The sequence below is a fragment of the Dendrobates tinctorius genome, unplaced genomic scaffold (genome assembly GCF_039654945.1).
Source record: "Dendrobates tinctorius isolate UK_male_01 unplaced genomic scaffold, ASM3965494v1 ptg000230l, whole genome shotgun sequence".
In the NCBI taxonomy this organism is placed as follows: Eukaryota; Metazoa; Chordata; class Amphibia; order Anura; family Dendrobatidae; genus Dendrobates; species Dendrobates tinctorius.
Window position 1 is genome coordinate 12,571,173 of NW_027361897.1, and position 18,090 is coordinate 12,589,262.

The 18,090-nt window shown below is 44.4% G+C and overlaps 1 protein-coding gene across 6 annotated transcripts in view; it reads left to right on the forward strand.

Annotated features, from left to right (window-relative positions):
• The first annotated feature begins 3,695 nt into the window (after positions 1 to 3,695).
• Positions 3,696 to 18,090, forward strand: part of MYOF (myoferlin) — a 195,795-nt gene continuing 181,400 nt past the window's right edge. For all 6 annotated transcript variants that reach the window (XM_073555843.1, XM_073555844.1, XM_073555846.1 and 3 more), the window contains exon 1: positions 3,696 to 3,870. In XM_073555843.1, coding sequence (XP_073411944.1) covers positions 3,783 to 3,870 — 88 coding nt within the window. In that variant the 5' untranslated portion in view covers positions 3,696 to 3,782. The remainder of the gene's footprint in view (positions 3,871 to 18,090) is intronic.

Below are 18,090 nucleotides of genomic sequence, written 5' to 3' on the forward strand. Positions count from 1 at the left end.
AGTTCTCCAAATCTCAGCTTTCAGCTCTCACTGTCCTGAGCCCTGTGCTTGTTCATATGCTCTGTCATCTCTATATGTAAATACAGTGAAAGAAATATAGACTCGGAACAGATCACTGATAGCTGAATGTGTTACAGCAGAATTTGTGCTGGGCTTTATTGTTCTACTGATACTATAGTTCTGCTGCTTACAAGATCTATCAGTCAAGCAGGAGAAGAAACTGTAGATACAAATTGAGAACAACACTTTAAAAGATAGAAAATTGCTCTGAACATTAGTTAACGTGAGGGGTAGAAACACAAAAATCTGACTGGTCCTCCTCTTCCTTTTACAGGAATAAGGTGACCTGATTTCAGTTCAGTAGAATCACAGGTTGTCCAGGTACTATGACCGTAATAGTTACATCCAGAAATATTTGGACAGTTACACAAGTTTTGTCATTTTAGCTGTTTATGAAAACATGTCCAAGATACAGTTATACAATGAATATGGGCTTACAGTGCAGAATCTCAGATTTAATTTGAGGTTATTCACATCCTAATTGGGTTTAGGAATGACTAATGTAGATGCCTCTTTTTCAAGGGACGATTATCTCAAAAGCTATTGAATGGGCTCTTTAATTTCCTTATTAATCCATTATCAATTAAGCAGGTAAAAGGTCAGGAGCTGATTCCAGGTGTGGCATTTGCTTTTGAATGTTGATGCTGTGTACTAACAACCTGTAATGTGCACGGTGCATGGGATTCTTCCTAGCCGGGTGAGATCCAACAATGCTGGCTGCAATATCATATAAGGACATTATAATGCGGCATTAATTATGTCATGTATCACAAGATGTTCACAGGGAATGCTCATTAAGTTTTGATGAGGAAGCATGGTTCTGGATCTGTGACTATATATGTGATGATTCTGTTCTATTTACTAATGTCTGTTGCCTAGGTCATTTGCTGCTTGTATTGTTTAATTCAATCTCTTTATGGCCTCTTTCTCCCCAAAAGGGGTAATGTTTAGTGCATGCACGGAGCACTTTAACTTACCAATATGAGATGTTGAATGATTGTCATTCACTCTACTGGTTTATCATGTGCAATACAGTATGAACACCAGTTTGGAGTTTTTGGTGATCTTGCGTCGATGTTTGCAGGATTGCAGTAATAAATATACGTGTTTCATGATAATTTGATATAGCGTGCCAAGGGTGGCAATATTGCACCTTGTTCATTTATCATAGCAAATTATCACTCTATTTAAGAGGCATTATACCCAGTATAGCAGGTAATTCCTGTGAGTATATTTTACTGTGTCTGTACTCTTATGCGGTTGAGGATTTTTTTGCACTTGGTGTTTGTTTTTTCTTGTTGTCTGTTTTTTTTTTTTTAACGTTATTGATTAAAAGTTAATTTTTATCCATTAGCTAGTACCGAACTCAAAAAGGTCTAGACATCCAAGGTAGACAACATGGTAATGAAGGAGAAACCCCTTCACAACATCCACCGAAGTGAAGAACACTCTCCAGGAAATAGATGTTTCAGAAACTAAGTCTACCATAAACAGAAGATGTCATGAGAGCAAATACAGAGGGTTCACAACAAGCTGCAAACCATCGATCAGCCTCAAATATAAAAGGGCCAGATTAGACTTTGCCAAAAAAAAAAAAAACATACATAGAAGCTAGCCCACATCTGCATAGAAATGCATGGAGCTGCGCGCTCCGGTCCGAGTGCCGGCAGCAGTGCCAGCTTTTCATGTGAGAGACTCCAGCAGCCGCAAATCATGCAGCTATGGGTCGACAGAAACTAAGGCTATGTGCACACGCTGCGGATTTTGCTGCGGATCCGCTGCGGATTTGGCCTCTGCGGATCCGCAGCAGTTCTGCAGACAGTGTGCAGTACCATTTAAGTCTATGGGATTTACAATCTGCAGTGCACATGCTGCGTTTTTTTCACTGCGGAAAAGCTGCGGTTTTAACCCTCCGTCAGGAACAATGTGCCTGTCAAGCGCAGGCTAGAAAAATGCCTAGAATATCTAATTTTCTCAATTTCAGTGATCTAAAAGTGATCAGAGACCTTCATAGGGATGTAATAAAAGAGACTACACATTATCAGGTGCAAAACAAACCCATTTACTCAACATAAAAGTAATAACTTTGATATACACAAATTTCAAAACTCCTGAGAAGTACACTTTCATTTGTAAGAAAATCTGCCTTATTTATATGAAATATCCACAAACCTTTCTCTATCATAAAACAAGCTAAATAAACAATAGTAATGACTAAAAACATTACATACCATCCTTTAGGCTGAGTTCACACGTGGCTTTTTTTCGCGTTTCCGTGGCGGTTTTAACCGCGCGATTTTGCCGCGAAAAATAAGCATCCCATGCATTCCTATGGGATTCCGCAATGCTGTGCTAATGCTGCGGTTTTTACCGCGCCGGAATCGCTTCGCGGTAAAAACCGCAGCATGCTCATTAATTTGCGGAATCGCAGCGATCCTGCACCCATAGGAATGCATTGTTCCGCTTACCTCCCGCATGTGGCTGTGCACACCATGCGGAAAGTAAGCAGAACATTTGCGGATGATACCCACGGTCCGGAGGAGAGGAGACTGTGCTCCGGGCTTTGGGTACCATATCCCTGTAAAAAATTGAATTTAAAAATAAAAAATATTGTTATTCTCACCCTCCGACGTCCCGCGCAGTCTTCCTGCTTCTCTTCACGCTCTCGTTCCCAGTAGTCCTTTGCGAAAATGCCCGCGATGGCGTCCGTTCTCGCGGGATCGCCTATCAGTTCTCCAAGTGATGCTACAGATCTCTTGGAGAACGCTAGCATTTTGCAAGCTAAATACGCTTGCAAAATGCTAGATTTTCCGCGGGAAAATCGCGGGAATTTAAAATGCGATTTTCCCGCGGACTGGAATTCCGGAATTCTCGCGGTAATTTCCGCGAGAGTTCCGGTACGTGTTCACTTAGCCTAATAGGTGTGATGTGTTCGGGACCAATGAGCCTGAGAAGCCAGCACAGCTATATCTTCCTTCCTGAAGCTCTGCAGACCAACTGTGGTATCAGGTTTCACACAGCAGCTAGAGCCAGGAGACTATCTAGAGGGAGGGGGTTTCCTGAAAATCTGGTGAGAAGGGAGAAATGAAAGTAGAAGAGCTGTGCCTGTCAGATCCATTGTTCCTGACGGAGGGTTAAATCCGCAGAAAGAATTGACATGTCGATTCTTTCTGCGGATTCCTCTGCGGTTTGCCACCTATTCCATTGTCCAGGTGTCAAACTGCAGGGGAAAACCGCTGGCCAATCCGCAGGTCAATTTACCTGCGGATCTGCATGGAAAAATCTGCTGGTGGATCCGCAGCGTGTGCACATAGCCTACATTTCCATGCACCCCAAAATACTCGGAGGTCACCCGAGCAATGAGTATACTCGCTCATCACTAGTTATTACCCCTACATACAGTATATACTGTATATACCACCGTCCGCCAGCGAGGCAAACCTGGGGAAATAGTGTAATGAGCCATGTCCTCCCCAGTGCAGGGTGACAGGCTGGGACCTGCACCCTACCCCAGCACTCAGCTGCACAGGGATCAGTTTACAGGTATTTCTGCAGCCTCCTCTGTGCAATTGCTGGTGAGATCCACCCAACTTTTTTTTTTTCTTAAAGCAACCTTCCGTTTAGTGCAGCCGCTTCCCTCTGCTGCCTGTAGATGAGCAGTCCCAGCTGGGAGTCCTCTGCAGCTGAACTTACTTTCCTCCAGTCCCAGCTCTGCTGCAGCCATGCTGAAGGTCTTTGTGGACTCCGCTTCCAACATCCCTAAAACCAAGCTTGGGAAGCCGGACCCCATAGTGACCATCACCTTCAGAGGTAAGATGAGGGCCAGGTCTCCTGGAGCCGTGGCTTCCTCCTCCCTCAGCTCCTGTAAGTGCCGTGTAATGAGCCGCTCTTCCCTCATCAAGGACACAAGCGCCTGCACTGTGTGTGGTAATGGCTCTGGCGTCTCCTAATTCCAGCTCTGACATGGTGAAGGGGACGTGGAGAACTACACGGCTCAGAACTCCTCACTGTCTTGTGCTGCCCTCCCAGATGTCACTGGATAGTTACATGGTCCCCTCTCTCCTGGTGTGATTAGCATGTACTCCATGTTACTAGGCTATGTATTATGTGCTTTATTATGTTTCTGCCCTATTTGTAGCTTTTTATTTTTTTTTATGCTTTAGTCGGTGGGCACCACGGGGCGCGGCGAACATGTGGCACACGCTCAGTTTTCTATGGGGATCGATCGCGTATCACTACGTCACCGACTGATAAATGAAACAACCCAATGACGGGCGATATTCCATCTCAAAACTGGGATTAGAAAAAGTTGTCCCATTCAGACAACTCTGACCCCCTGTTCTCTCTGTAGCATATGGATGTCATGGGGGGATACACTGGACCCCTGGTGTAATGGCCAAGGTGGTGCAGAAGGCGAGGCCTTCCACGTCTGTAGAATCTGCCATAAATGTCTGAGAGGTGCTGGTCAGAGATGGGACCGCCGGCATCTATGTCCACAGCAAGGGTCCCCTGATCCCTTGTTCCGGCTGGCGCCTGACTGTTGGGGTTAATGCAGACGACCGTATTTTCGGTCCAAGTACAATCCAACAAAACGTCAGATCACTGTCACACCTATGTTATTCGATGGGACCGTGCATTAATTTCCTCCGACAGTGTCAGTCTGAGGGGAAAAAATAGCTACATGTCCAAGATTAATCCGATATTAAGATTGCACTTGGCCATGCAAGTCAATGAGTGCATGGGAAACGTTGGACTGCACTCAGATGACAGCTGAGTGCAGTTCGGTTTTCACGGCCACTCCTATCTCTGTGGTTGGAGAGAGATGGTGCATGCGCCACCACCGCTCCACTCACTAGTGGTCAGATGCTGGCTAAGGGGACCCCTGTTATGGATGTAGATTCAGGTCTTCCTTCTGGGACCCACACTTATCACACATTCATGGCATATAGATGTGCCAGAATTCTTTCTTTCCTCCCACCACCACCTAACGGACCCATAAACGTGCATTGCCAATTTATATCTGACCTTTGGATCAAAATGTCTCGATTTTCTACGAAAAATCATGTGAATGGGCCCCATAGAAGTGTACACGTACGAGTGTGATCTGTGGGGGAGAAAATGGAGAGGGGCAGTTGTGTGTGAATGAGGCCTTATGTGTCTGGCTGCAATCTGCAGACTTTTAACCCTATGACCCTTAATAGAATGATTGCTGTGGTTCCTTCTGGTGACCTACTATCTCTTGTGTGTGTGGTCTCCCTCATGACTTTCTACTATTAAACCGAATGTTATCGGTGATGGTGTCATATTGATTGTTGGACTGAAGCGCGTCCACGCAGGCCAACATACCCCAAGTATCCTGTTCTCTAAGCAACTTGTCTGGCTGCCCCAAAAGTCCAAATCTAAAAAGGATACCGTGCCCCTTTTAGTATGGCAGCTCTCCTGGTCTGGACACTGATACCGCCATTGTGTACATATGATCGCTATTACATGGCGCCCAGTAAGTCTTTTTTGTTTTGACACCTTTCTGCCATATTTTTTTACAAGGGGAAAAAAAAGCCGGGTCTGGAAGGAATCTTTGATCCAGGACAAGGAAGAAACACATCTGGGCCTGATCTGTGGTGCGGCTCATGTTACACTGGCTGCAGACTGTTCTGAGTCCTCAGGACCGGGGGCTGCAGAACTGTGGGGGCTTATAGGCGAGGTCAGGGGTTTGGTTGTAACTGTGGGTGGTGGTGGGTTAGTTGCTTCTGTTGGCTCACGTCGCTAATATAAAAAAGGTAAGTGGTTAAATCTGGGGGGGCAAAAAGCACCATATTTCATCCATTTTTGGTCCCTTGGTTTCTCTTTTTGCGCTTGTTTTTCTCAGCTGCCATTTATATTTTCGTTTCCATTACTTTTGTTTTTTGATGTGTCGGCACTCCCATGGAATATGGTCTATGGGGGAGCACACACAAACGCTAACATATGAAGCCAGATCGAAGTGTGCTTGAACATTCTCACAAACGGGTAGAAAAGCATAGTGAAACTTAATATGGTGCACATGCCAGCCCAATATGTACTGGGACTGTCCAAAATCTCCTCTGTCAATCGCCAGCCACTCTGTTTGAGTGAATAGTTCCTCTTCATCAGCATTCCGTCAGCACCACAGGAACTGTTGCTTCCTTTTGTTCACTTCACCACAGGCATTGCACCTGCAGTAGATGGAACCGTTAATTTAAAGGGGTTGTCCAGTACCTCGACAATCCCTTTCTAAAATAAGTACTCCCCTCCCTATAAAATAACTGCCTATGTTCATGTCCTGCATTGGCGCCGTTCCAGCAAAGTCCGCACCAGGTCTCCCGGGGACTCGCATGGTATTATGCCACATTGACTGGCATGTCAATCAGTGGACGAATGGCTCATGTGGCATAACACTGACAGTGCTGGTACGGGGGGTGAGTATAGAGGGGGTGTGTGTGTGTGTGTTTATTTGTTTTTTTTTTCCAAGGGTGAGTACCGTACTTGCTATAAAAAGGGGTGTCCAGGTAGTGGAGAAGCACCCTTAATGTAAACTGTAGGTTTGACGCTCCATTTTATAAAGCCGTGAATATTCCGCATTTCTATGACTGTTGTTCTTTTAGGGAAATAACAGTATTTGTTTTCTATTATATATATATATTTTTTTTAAGTAATCTCATGGCATCAACTGAGCTGTCTTTTGTGCCGGAGTAAGAAGGCCTTGTTCACACACAGTATTTGTAAGCCAAAACCAGGAGTGGGTGATAATAAATCCAGAGGTGGTGACGTGTTCCTATTATACTTTTAATCTGATTGTTCCACTCCTGATTTTGGCTGACAAATTACTGAGGTAACATACTGAATGTGTGAACGAGGCCTAAGGCTGGAGCTACACAGCGTCGTGTGTTGGGCGACATTGAGATCGTGGTTTCACATTGAATCATTGCGTCTAATGATTACCTATGGTGTTCCAGTGCGAACTGCGACGGTCACGTCACACACAACTCTGTGCCGTATACATCAATGGAAGTCATGTGGCTGCGACTTCCCTGCAATTTGGCCTTTTTTTTTTTTTTTTAAGCTCTAAAAACAATCCAGCAACATCAAGTTGCACAGATGTTGTTGGTCTGGGGCAACTTGTCTGAGATTTGCCACAAGTTTCCGCATAGCTCCAGCCTAAAGGGGGGTCTCCGGTATTTACAAAAAGAACCCCACCACGCCTGTCTACAGGTGGTATTGCAGTTTAGCTCCTTTGAAGAACATGAGACTGAGCTGCAATGCGACACAGATCCTGTAGACTTTGGAAGAAATCGGCCATGCTTTTCTAATTCTTGACAACACCATTAAAGGAAATCTGTCACCGGACTTTTCCTACCCAATCTGAAAACAGTTTGATGTGGGGGCAGAGTTTCCAGATTCCAACGATATGTCCCTTAGTCTACCCGATGCAGCAGTTGTAATACAATCCCTGTTTGCTCTGCTGCAGATCTAGCAGTGCTCTAAATGCTGAGCTGTGTATGATTAGCAGCTTTCTGTGTGCACTGTATAGTGATAGCTGCTAATCAGTAGAGGGGGTGTGGTTGGACTAGGTGGCACAAGACACCTGGTCCTTTAGTGATCTCCTGCTGATAAAGCACTGATTTTATCCTCACACAGGCTGGTGACACATCACTGGAATCAGGGTCTCTCTTCCTACATCATGCTACTCTCAATTACAACTGACCGATTCCCTTTACGGTAGATGGGGCTCATGGAGAGAACAGGCCCAGAGCTGGTTGGTCCTATTCCTTTTGGGTGGTGAAAACCTTTATCCATAGGAGCATAAACAAGGGGTGGGAGAATTGACCTAAGGGTCATAGAAATGTGTGGTGGAGGCCTTTTGGCCTGTGCGCTCATTGAAAGGCCTGAAACGTCATCCCCCTCCCTTATATGTAGAAATCTAAGCTGTGTCTGGCAGGCGCTACATCCTGCATTATTTTCTGTTGAATCATTGCTTTTCTTGCATTTACATGGCTGTGGCTCTCGGCGGAGAGCCCTCCTTGTGTGATGTCTTCAGCTGTCCTAACTCTACAATCTCCATATCTTGCTCCTGAAATGTTAGGAACTGAAAATGTGGCGTATCCATGAGGCTGCGGGTGGCAGCTGTGTAACCTATAGTTATAGGTTGTGTTCTCGACTTCCAGAAGCTGAAGTAGTAATATCACACAGCCATAATGATAGCGGATGCAAAGCGGGCAGGACGGTGGGGGAGGCCATCATCCTCAGGTCAGACAACCTGAGAGGCTGCTGATCCGCTCCAGCACGATAGGTAAAGATGTCCCTCGGATCTGTGCAGCGAATCCACATAAGCAGTGCCATTGTTACGAAGGCCTCGTTCACACAGTCAGTATTTGGTCAGTTTTTTTTCCTCCATATTTGTAAGCCATAACCAGTAGTGGGTGATGGAAACGTGTCACCGTTTCTGTATTTATTATACTTGACCTCAGATTATTCCACTCCTGGTTTTGGCTTACAAATACTGAGGTAAAAAAAACTGCCCAAATACTGAGGTAAACTACTGAGCGTGTGAACGTGGCTCTAGCGGTGATCATCTGCACCTTTTCCATGCAAAATTAGTAAAACTAAGCAGCGTGATATATATATATAATTTTTTTTTTTTAATTTTTTTTTTGCCGCGATGACAAATTTGCATGAAGATATTGTATTGGGATTTGGGGGAAAAACATACCCTGTCACTTGCATGGTATTTGAATGTGCAACAGGGGTTTTTTACTTATATATATTTTTTTTTGTTAGATCCAGTTGAAAAAGCCTGAAAAATCACTTAAAGGGACCCTGTCTCCCCCCAAGCGTTTTTAAGTAAAAGAGCCACCTTGTGCAGCACTAATGCTGCATTCTGTCGAGGTGGCTCTTTTATTTAGGGTACCTTCCGCCGCTGAAATAATCGTTCATAAAATTGGTCAGACATACCTGATATTTGACAGACACCTCACATCCGTCACTCATGTATTCCTGTGTTGTTTGCTCCGCCTCCATTCATATTCTGGCGCCTGCGCTGTCCTGTTTATTCTTGGGCATGCGCAGTTACCGCTGCCTGTCCTCTCTCATGACTTCCTGGCTTTCCTATTGCGCCTGTGTGGACGCTTATGGTTTAGTCACTCCGCGGGGCTGAGAATCTCAGGCATGCGCAGTAGTTATCTGCGGCTCTCCGACTCCGTGAAATCCCTCCGCCTCTTTCCTACATTGCGGCATCATCGGTGGGAGAAGCTGAAGAATCCACCGATGTCGCTGCAATGTAGGAAAGAGGCGGAGGGATTTCACGGAGTCGGAGAGCCGCAGATAACTACTGCGCATGCCTGAGATTCCCAGCCCCGCAGTGTGACTAAGGCTAAGTTCACACGTGGTGGCTTTTTCACATTTCCGCGGTGGTTTTAACCGTGAAAACGCAAAAAATAAGCATCTCATACATTCCTATGGGATTCCTTAATGCTGTGGTTTTTACCGCGGCGGAATCACTTTGCGGTAAACGCAGCATGCTCATTAATTTCGCAGAATCGTGGCGATCCCGCACCCATAGGAATGCATTGTTCTGCTTACTTTCCACATGTGGCTGTGCACACCATGCGAAAAGTAAGCAGAACAATTGTGGATGGTACCCACGGTCCGGAGGAGAGGAGACTGTCCTCTGGGCTTTGGGTACCATACCCCTGTAAAAAATAGAATTTAAAATAAAAAATATTGTTATTCTCACCTTCCGCCGTCCCGTGCAGCTTTCCCGCCTCTCTCCACGCTCCCGGTCCCAGTAAGCCTTTGCGAGCGATGACGTCCGTTCTCGAGGGATCGCGAAGTCTCGCGGTCATTCATGCGACGTCGTGATCCCGCGAGAACGGACATCATCGCGGTAATTGTCGCAAAGGATTACTGGGACTGGGAGCGTGGAGAGAGGCGAGAAAGCTGCACGGGACGGCGGAAGGTGAGAATAACAATTTTTTATTTTAAATTCTATTTTTTTACAGGGATATGGTACCCAGAGCCTGGAGGCATGTTTAAGCCCCACTCCAATCCTGGCCCACTGCTCCTGGGAACAAGCACATTTGGGCCAGGGTTTACAATGAACTCTGCCTCGTTTCAGCCATTTGGCAGATATGGCCTTGTCCTTTTAAGAAAGTCCCATAGATCGCTTTATAATGCATTTTTGGGTGGTTGTTTCAACAATTTTCACTGTAATTATTTTAGTACGGATGAATGTGAAACTTGAGGCAAAAGCTTGGCTGCAGATGAGTAAATGAATAGTGATGAGCAAACGTGCCTGGATTAGGTGTTATCTTAGCATGCTCGAGAGCTAACCAAGTGTTTTCGACGTGCTCGGGAAAAATATGTTCGAGACCCCGCGAATGGTCCACAGTCGCAACGCATGCAGGGATTCCCTGTTTGTTATACAAGGATTGCCTATGTTGCGACTTTCAGACATCTGCGAGACATGCAGCCGCGGGGACTCGAACATGTTTTTCGAGCACACCGAAGACACTCGGGGTTTGTCGCACCTGTACCCTAGGGTGCCCAAAAGGCCCCTCTTGGCCCAGATGAGAAAACAAATAAGATTAAAATTCAGTGATAGTTGGGGGGTCCTTTTTGGATATTTGTATTGGGGCCCACAGACTTGAAGTTGCCCATCTGGGGGAGAACACGCCTGTAGTGCGGCCTTTGCGGCTATATATGACCAGGTTACATCTACAAGCAGGTTGTATATTCTCCTTTTGTTTGCATATGGGTTTTCTGGTTTCCTACCTCGCTCGATAAACAGGCTGATTGGGTAATTGGCGTCATGTAGGAGTCAGTGACCGGAAATATAGATTGTCATCAACCCCTGTGATGTGGAGTTCACAATCATTGCTCACTGACGCAGAATATTTTGGTTATGAAAGGAATAAAAAGTGATATTTTTCTCACTTTTTTGTGAGGTTTTTATGTAACGTCTGTACAGCTCTGATCTGCAGTGTAATCGTGCATATGACTTTTGCTTCAGTGTTATATCTGTGTTTCTGGTGTTTCCCGTCATTGCGGAGGTGGATAATCCTTTTCTGTGGATACTTGGCGTTGGTGCGCTGTGTATAGAGCGCTGATGGTTTCTTGCCCACGCTCTTTGTCTTTTCCAACGCTTATTCCACCTATCAGGGGGTCCGATGTGAAATTTCACTATGGTTTTTGTTGAATTATTATTATTATTATTATTTATTGTTATAGCGCCATTTATTCCATGGCGCTTTACATGTGAGGGGGGTATACATAAAAACAAGTACAATAATCTTAAACAATACAAGTCATAACTGGTACAGGAGGAGAGAGGACCCTGCCCGCGAGGGCTCACAATCTTCAAGGGATGGGTGATAATACAGTAGGCGAGGGTAGAGCTGGTCGTGCAGCGGTTTGGTCGATCGGTGGTTACTGCAGGTTATAGGCTTGTCGGAAGAGGTGGGTCTTCAGGCTCTTTTTGAAGGTTTCGATGGTAGGTGAGAGTCTGATATGTTGTGGTAGAGAGTTCCAGAGTAGGGGTGATGCGCGAGAGAAATCTTGTATGCGATTGTGGGAAGAGGAGATAAGAGGGGAGTAGAGAAGGAGATCTTGTGAGGATCGGAGGTTGCGTGCAGGAAAGTACCGGGAGACGAGGTCACAGATGTATGGAGGAGACAAGTTGTGGATGGCTTTGTATGTCATGGTTAGGGTTTTGTAATGGAGTCTCTGGGCAATTGGGAGCCAGTGAAGGGATTGACAGAGGGGAGAAGCTGGGGAATAGCGGGGGGACAGGTGGATTAGTCGGGCAGCAGAGTTTAGAATAGATTGGAGGGGTGCGAGAGTGTTTGAGGGGAGGCCGCAGAGCATGAGGTTGCAGTAGTCAAGGCGAGAGATGATGAGGGCATGGACTAGGGTTTTTGCAGATTCTTGGGTGAGGAATGAACGGATGCGTGAAATATTTTTGAGTTGAAGTCGGCAGGAAGTGGAAAGGGTTTGGATATGTGGTTTGAAGGAGAGATCAGCATCAAGGATTACTCCGAGGCAGCGGGCTTGTGGGACTGGGGAGAGTGGGCAGTCATTTACTGTAATTGATAGGTTCGTAGGGGGGGTCACGTGAGATGGGGGAAAGATGATGAATTCTGTTTTGTCCATGTTGAGTTTCAGATATCTAGTGGACAAGGAACCACACAGAGTATTCTAGGAAACCTTATTCTGCACCATACGTGCTCCTTATTAGAGATGTAGTTTCAGGAAACATATCCAAGTACTTAAAGGAGTTGACTCAAAATCTGCACTGATATCTGAATGGTGGAGGGCTAACTCCTGGGACCAACACCATTCATCATAATGGAAGTCCTCCGTCTTCCCGTTTTAATGACTCATGGGGCCTCTAGTGCTCCCTTCTATTTTTGTGGTACTCCCATAGCCAAATACAGTGCTCTGTTATCTATTTTTCGGACCCCCAATATTGCCTATCCTGTAAGTATATACCTTGGACCTCCTTTTTTTTTTTTTTTTTTTTTCTTTTTCAATAACTATAGAACAGCCAAGGCAAAGTGTATTTAAAATGTTTAATTATGAAAATTTTATTTTTATGCTCTGTCTATATAGCGCCATCATATTCCACAGTGCTTTACATACGTTATCATCACTGTCCCCACTGGGGCTCACAATCTAGATTTCCCCATCAGTACATCTTAGAATTGTGGGAGGAAACACAGGTAGAACATGCAAGCTCCTTGCGGATGGTGGAGGTCGGGGGATTTGAACTCTGGACCCCAGCGCTGCAAGACTGCAGTGCTAATCACGACGCCACGCTGCATGGAAGAATTTTGCTATTCAGCAAAATTGAAACTAGTGCTAGAAAACTGAATGCGCCAAAACCATCCACTAGAAGAAGGTTCTGATCTGCTGGGCTTCTTGTAGCCTAGAAGGGAGTCTGTCGCAGCACAATCCTAACCAGTAAAGGTTAAATGGAAAATCAAAGGACCCATTACGATTCACATATTTATTTTTTTTTTTTTCCTTTTTTAAAAATTTTTTTTTTTTTTTATTGATCTTTGCTTAAAACAGATCCATCACATTTGTCATGGATGAAAAAAAAGTAAAAGCAGTGTGATAGAAGCTTTGTGTTTTTTGGACCTGCTCTCCACCTTGTTTGCTACCACGTTCATTATACCAGTTAATCTGATATCAGACCTGTCCAGCCTTGTATTAGCCCTCATTATCCTTACATTATTATACTCTTCTTCACGTCCTGTTCAGACATAGCTAAATCTCTGCCAATGTTTATTATTATTGTTTTTATTATTATTATTTTATTATATATAATTTTTTTTTTTTTAACTAAGTCACGACATGACCAAGACTCGGGGAATTTCACCTGTAGAAGTACTGCCTTAAAGAGAAGGTCCATAACCGCGAGCAGTTTTCTTTATTTTTTTTTATACTGACTACACAATGTTTTGTAGTCTGTTGCCATGGAGACATAAAGATCTGCAATGGAGCTGTAGACTGAAAAATAGTTGTTAAATGAATATATTTTAGTCCACTTTCAAAGTTACTTTATTTTTATAATTTGGGATTTCAAGGGGATTTCTTCTACACAACTATGAGGCCTTCTGTGATTAGCTCAGGTCCTAATTGTAGTACATATCTTGATGGCGCCCTGTCATTCATATCCATTTCCTATGCAGCTAACACTGCAGAGAGAATGTCTGCTTTCCCTTTAAACTTTAATTGTTCTTCCTAGAATTTGGCTATATTCACACACGGTGATATCCGAGAAACTGAAAATGGCTTCCATATGTGTGTAAGGGAAGGGTTTACGTAACATGTTGGAGCTTTAGTTACGACCTAACGTTTTGGTAAAGATGGAATTAGTGGAATGAGTGGAACAAGCTGCCACGAGAAGTGGTGAGTTCTCCTTCAATAGAAGTCTTCAAACAGAGTCTGGACAGACATCCGTCTGGGATGATTTAGTGAATCCTGCTTTGAGCAGGGGGTTGGACCAGATGGCCCAGGAGGTCCCTTCCAACTCTACCATTCTATGATTAAAGCCTTAAAAACTGATCTTTATCTTTTGATAGAAAAAATCATATCCAAAGAATTTTATTTCTAATCCCCTAATGGGCTTGTACCAATATTAGAAGTTATTGGATGATAGATGATGGCCTAGTAATCACTGGGACCCCAAACAATCATGACAAAAGATGCACTAAATGTATCAATAGGATATCCAGTCATCGTTTAGATTACTTTGCACCAACAATTTGTGCCCAAATTTTGGCAAAATTTTTTTGTTAAATTTCAGGCTGCTCTACTTCTCCAAAAGCCACAGCCCCTTTTGGTGAGGTCTTGCCCCCATGTTTTGTAAGTATAAAAAAAAAAAGTGTCTAAAACACCTAATCATGTACATTATATCAACCAATGCCGTCTGGTATCGTTCTCGCGTACACACGGTAGTCCTGTCCTTCTACTGTGTAACAAGCTCTTCCAATAATATTACCCACAGCCTATCGCCCCGAGGGGTTTGGCAACGCTTTACATTTCAGTTGTAGAGGTTTATTAGTTCCTGACAGAGAAGCTAGCGCTCAGGAAATAGGTGATGATACAGAAATCTAATTTTCCAGTGCTTGTTAATTAATATTATTATTGTTTTATTTATTTTTTTTAAGAGGTGTTTCAAAATTGCTCTGATCCCCAGTAATCCCAAGAATTACTGGGCCCTGGCTTGTATTTATTTATTTTACTCATTTATATCGCGCCATTAATTTCGCATCGCTTTACAGACATCATCACTGCTGTCCCCGATGGGGCTCACAATGTAGAGTCCCTATCAGTATGTTTGGAATGTGGGAGGAAACCGGAGAACCCCACGCAAACATGGGGAGAACATACAAACTCCTTGCAGATGTTGTCCTTGGTGGGATTTGAACCCATGACCCCAGCGCTGCAAGGCTGCAGAGCTAACCACTGAGCCACTGTGCTGAAGTAGAGGTGCACAGCTCTTCCTCTGCTCCATTCATTGTCTATGGGTCTGCTGAAAAAAAGCGGATTTCAGAGCTCTGCTATTTCTGGCAGTACCATTGACCATGAATGACAGAGCTTGCGCATGCGCAACTCTACTTCATTCAAGGAGAGGCTCTAGAAGTCTGCCTGCTGGAACCTTAAAGGGAACCTGTTACTTGAAGAAAAAAAAACATGTTAAATCTGCAGGTTGATAATGTTTTGAACCGGACTCGCGCCTCGACTTGACCCATTTAATTGCCTTGCACATCACCCCCCCCCCCCCCCCAGCCCATTTCATTGCCTTACATCATCACCGCCTGACATTACAACCGTAATTCCGTCCACTCTACAAACGTACATATATGTTTCTACATTTTATAATGCCGTGCTCAAAAAGGCTTTGATGACCTCAGCGGCACTTCAACCTCTCCTGTTAATGTATAATCGTGCAACTACTTATGAAGTGTTGGATTTTCTGCAGCACATAAAGCCCATCCCGTCCCAGGTAAGGGCCCGCCAGTAGTTTCCACAAACAAGTCTGGTATGTACCTGCGGTAACTGAGCTCATACATGACTGTCTCAGTGCTAGTCTGGGTGTTGGCCCGGCTCACAACCTGTTTTATATCCTATGGGCATGGAGAATTGTACCTGTGTAACTACACCTTGAGTCACAAATCTCGGCATGTTGTTCTGTGCGTATTTTTGTATATATTGTGCTTCTGCCTTCATGCTGTAGATACACATTGCTCAACATTGAAATTGTAACGGCAAGAAGTAGAGTCGTGGAAATATGGAAATCACAGGACCGGCAAACATGTTAATGAAATGGAAAGAATGGGAGCACAGCGGATTACTGTAGATGGACATAAACCTGAGTATAATTATGCCTAAGGGAACGCTGGCGGTCACATCGTCCTATGTCCCTAATTTCTGAAGTGCTCCATTGAATTGGCCCCGCGATCCCCATAGTATTGTTTCCTTACCACCCGCACAAGTTCATGTGATTGGTGGTTTCAAAATAATTATTTGATCATCTGGAAATGAAACTTCCTTGAACCTGGACAGCCGGGGTCTCCCATCCCAGGGGGGCACATTTTGCCTACGACCTGTGATTCTATTTTGGGCTTTCTGCTTTATTTTATTTATTAGAAGAATTTTTCCCAGCTGCACACTGATTGTAACGGAAAGATTGACAGTTCTGCAAGATGAAAAATCTAAAATGAAGTCCGATAAACTACGTAGGTACTCCCAGTGACTCAGAGGAGGCGAGGCGGACCATGCCGGCTTCGTGGTTTTCCATAGGGCTGGCTCGGGCCTCATATTCCCACATTCTCCGCAGCCAAGTATTTGCCTAACGAAGAGTCGTCCTTTCATCTTCTGTTTATTCATTGGACAATTCAGCCGCGTTTCCCTCCCTTGTGTACACAGTGTTTCCTAGTATTGCGCTGTACTTGCCATCTTCGTAGGTTAATATTTATTGTGTCATGAGGGGAAACCTGTTTTTACAACCTAAATAGATCATCTTTGTACTCAGCCAACCACACTCCCTGATTAGCCATAACATTAAAACCACTAATGTTGTGTAGTCCTCCTCATGCTACTAAAGCCATTCCAGCCAATCAAGGCACGGACTCCACAAGATCACATGAAGGATCAGCTTAGACTGCACGAATATCCTGAATGACCTTTCCACTTTTCGTGATAACTGTGCAGTCTAAGGTACGTGCACGCGTGGTGGATTCGTGTGCGAAATTTTCTGCGCAGAATCTGCTTTTTTTGGCAGAATCCGCAAGTCAAAAATCTGTGTTTTTATGCAGACTTATTGCGGATTTCGCCTGCGTTTTTTACACCTGCGGATTCCTATAATGGAATGGGTGTAAAAACGCTGCGGAATCCGCACAAAGAATTGACATGCTGCAGATTCAAAACCGCAGCGTTTCCATGCGGATTATTCCGCAGCATGTGCCCAGCAGTTTTTTTTTTTTTTTTCTCATAGATTAGCATTGTACTGTAAATCACTTGCGGATCCACAGCAAATCGACAACGTGTGCACATACCCTAAATCGGCTGCTTCCTATCGCCTTTTTGTGTGACGCAGACTTGTGAATTCTCCTAGTGCACGCACTGTGCGCTGCGAGGGTTCGCAGGTGTCTTTGCCAGCAGCGGAGGTCTAGTTATGCCATTATACATACTCCCAGCCTCTCTCAATAAGTGTAGTAAGTGAGTCCACGCCCATTAGAGTTGTTCTGCCCGGGAGTATGCATATTGCATACTTGACCGCCATTCCCGTGTCCTGGGAGGGTTCATAAGTTTGCGTTACACAGACATTTCCGGTTAAATGACCATTCTACATTCTGTGAAACATTACTGAAATCCCAATGGATTACACAGACAACGCTTCTCTTAGTGGATCATGAATGTTTCTAAGGCCTTAAGTAATCCCTTTTTCGTGTTTTTTATGCCTTTTGGATACATGGTTGTACAACTTCAGATTTTGAATAGTTGGAAAAACGCAAATTTTCCTAGTAGAACAATCCTCCTTGGGGCTGGTGCCCATGGCCGTATTTTATCATCCAAGTGCGATCCGACAAAACAAAAATATCCTTTGACATTTCTATCCACCAATCTCGGGCCTCTTCTTCCTGGCTTAGCTTTACTAATGCCATAGAGTGGAGATGGATGGAAAATGATTAGGTGAGAGCGTGTGCCGAAACGTTTGGCCACACCAAGGGTGCACCGAGCGCTCAGCATGATTCTTCATAGCAAGTACAGGCAGCAGACTCCCTTTAATCAGGTCTTTTGTATGAATTACGGTACTTGAACTTATAGATTTCATGGAAAGTATTTGGCCAATAGCTGATAAATCCATTTCAATTCCAGGAATCCTGGAAATCATAAAAATGACATTTAGATACACGATACAGATTTTTGTGTGACTGTGTATTCCTCTATGGCCTCCTTGCCAAGAGACAGAGGAACCTCCACTTCCCTATTGGTTATTGTTAGAAC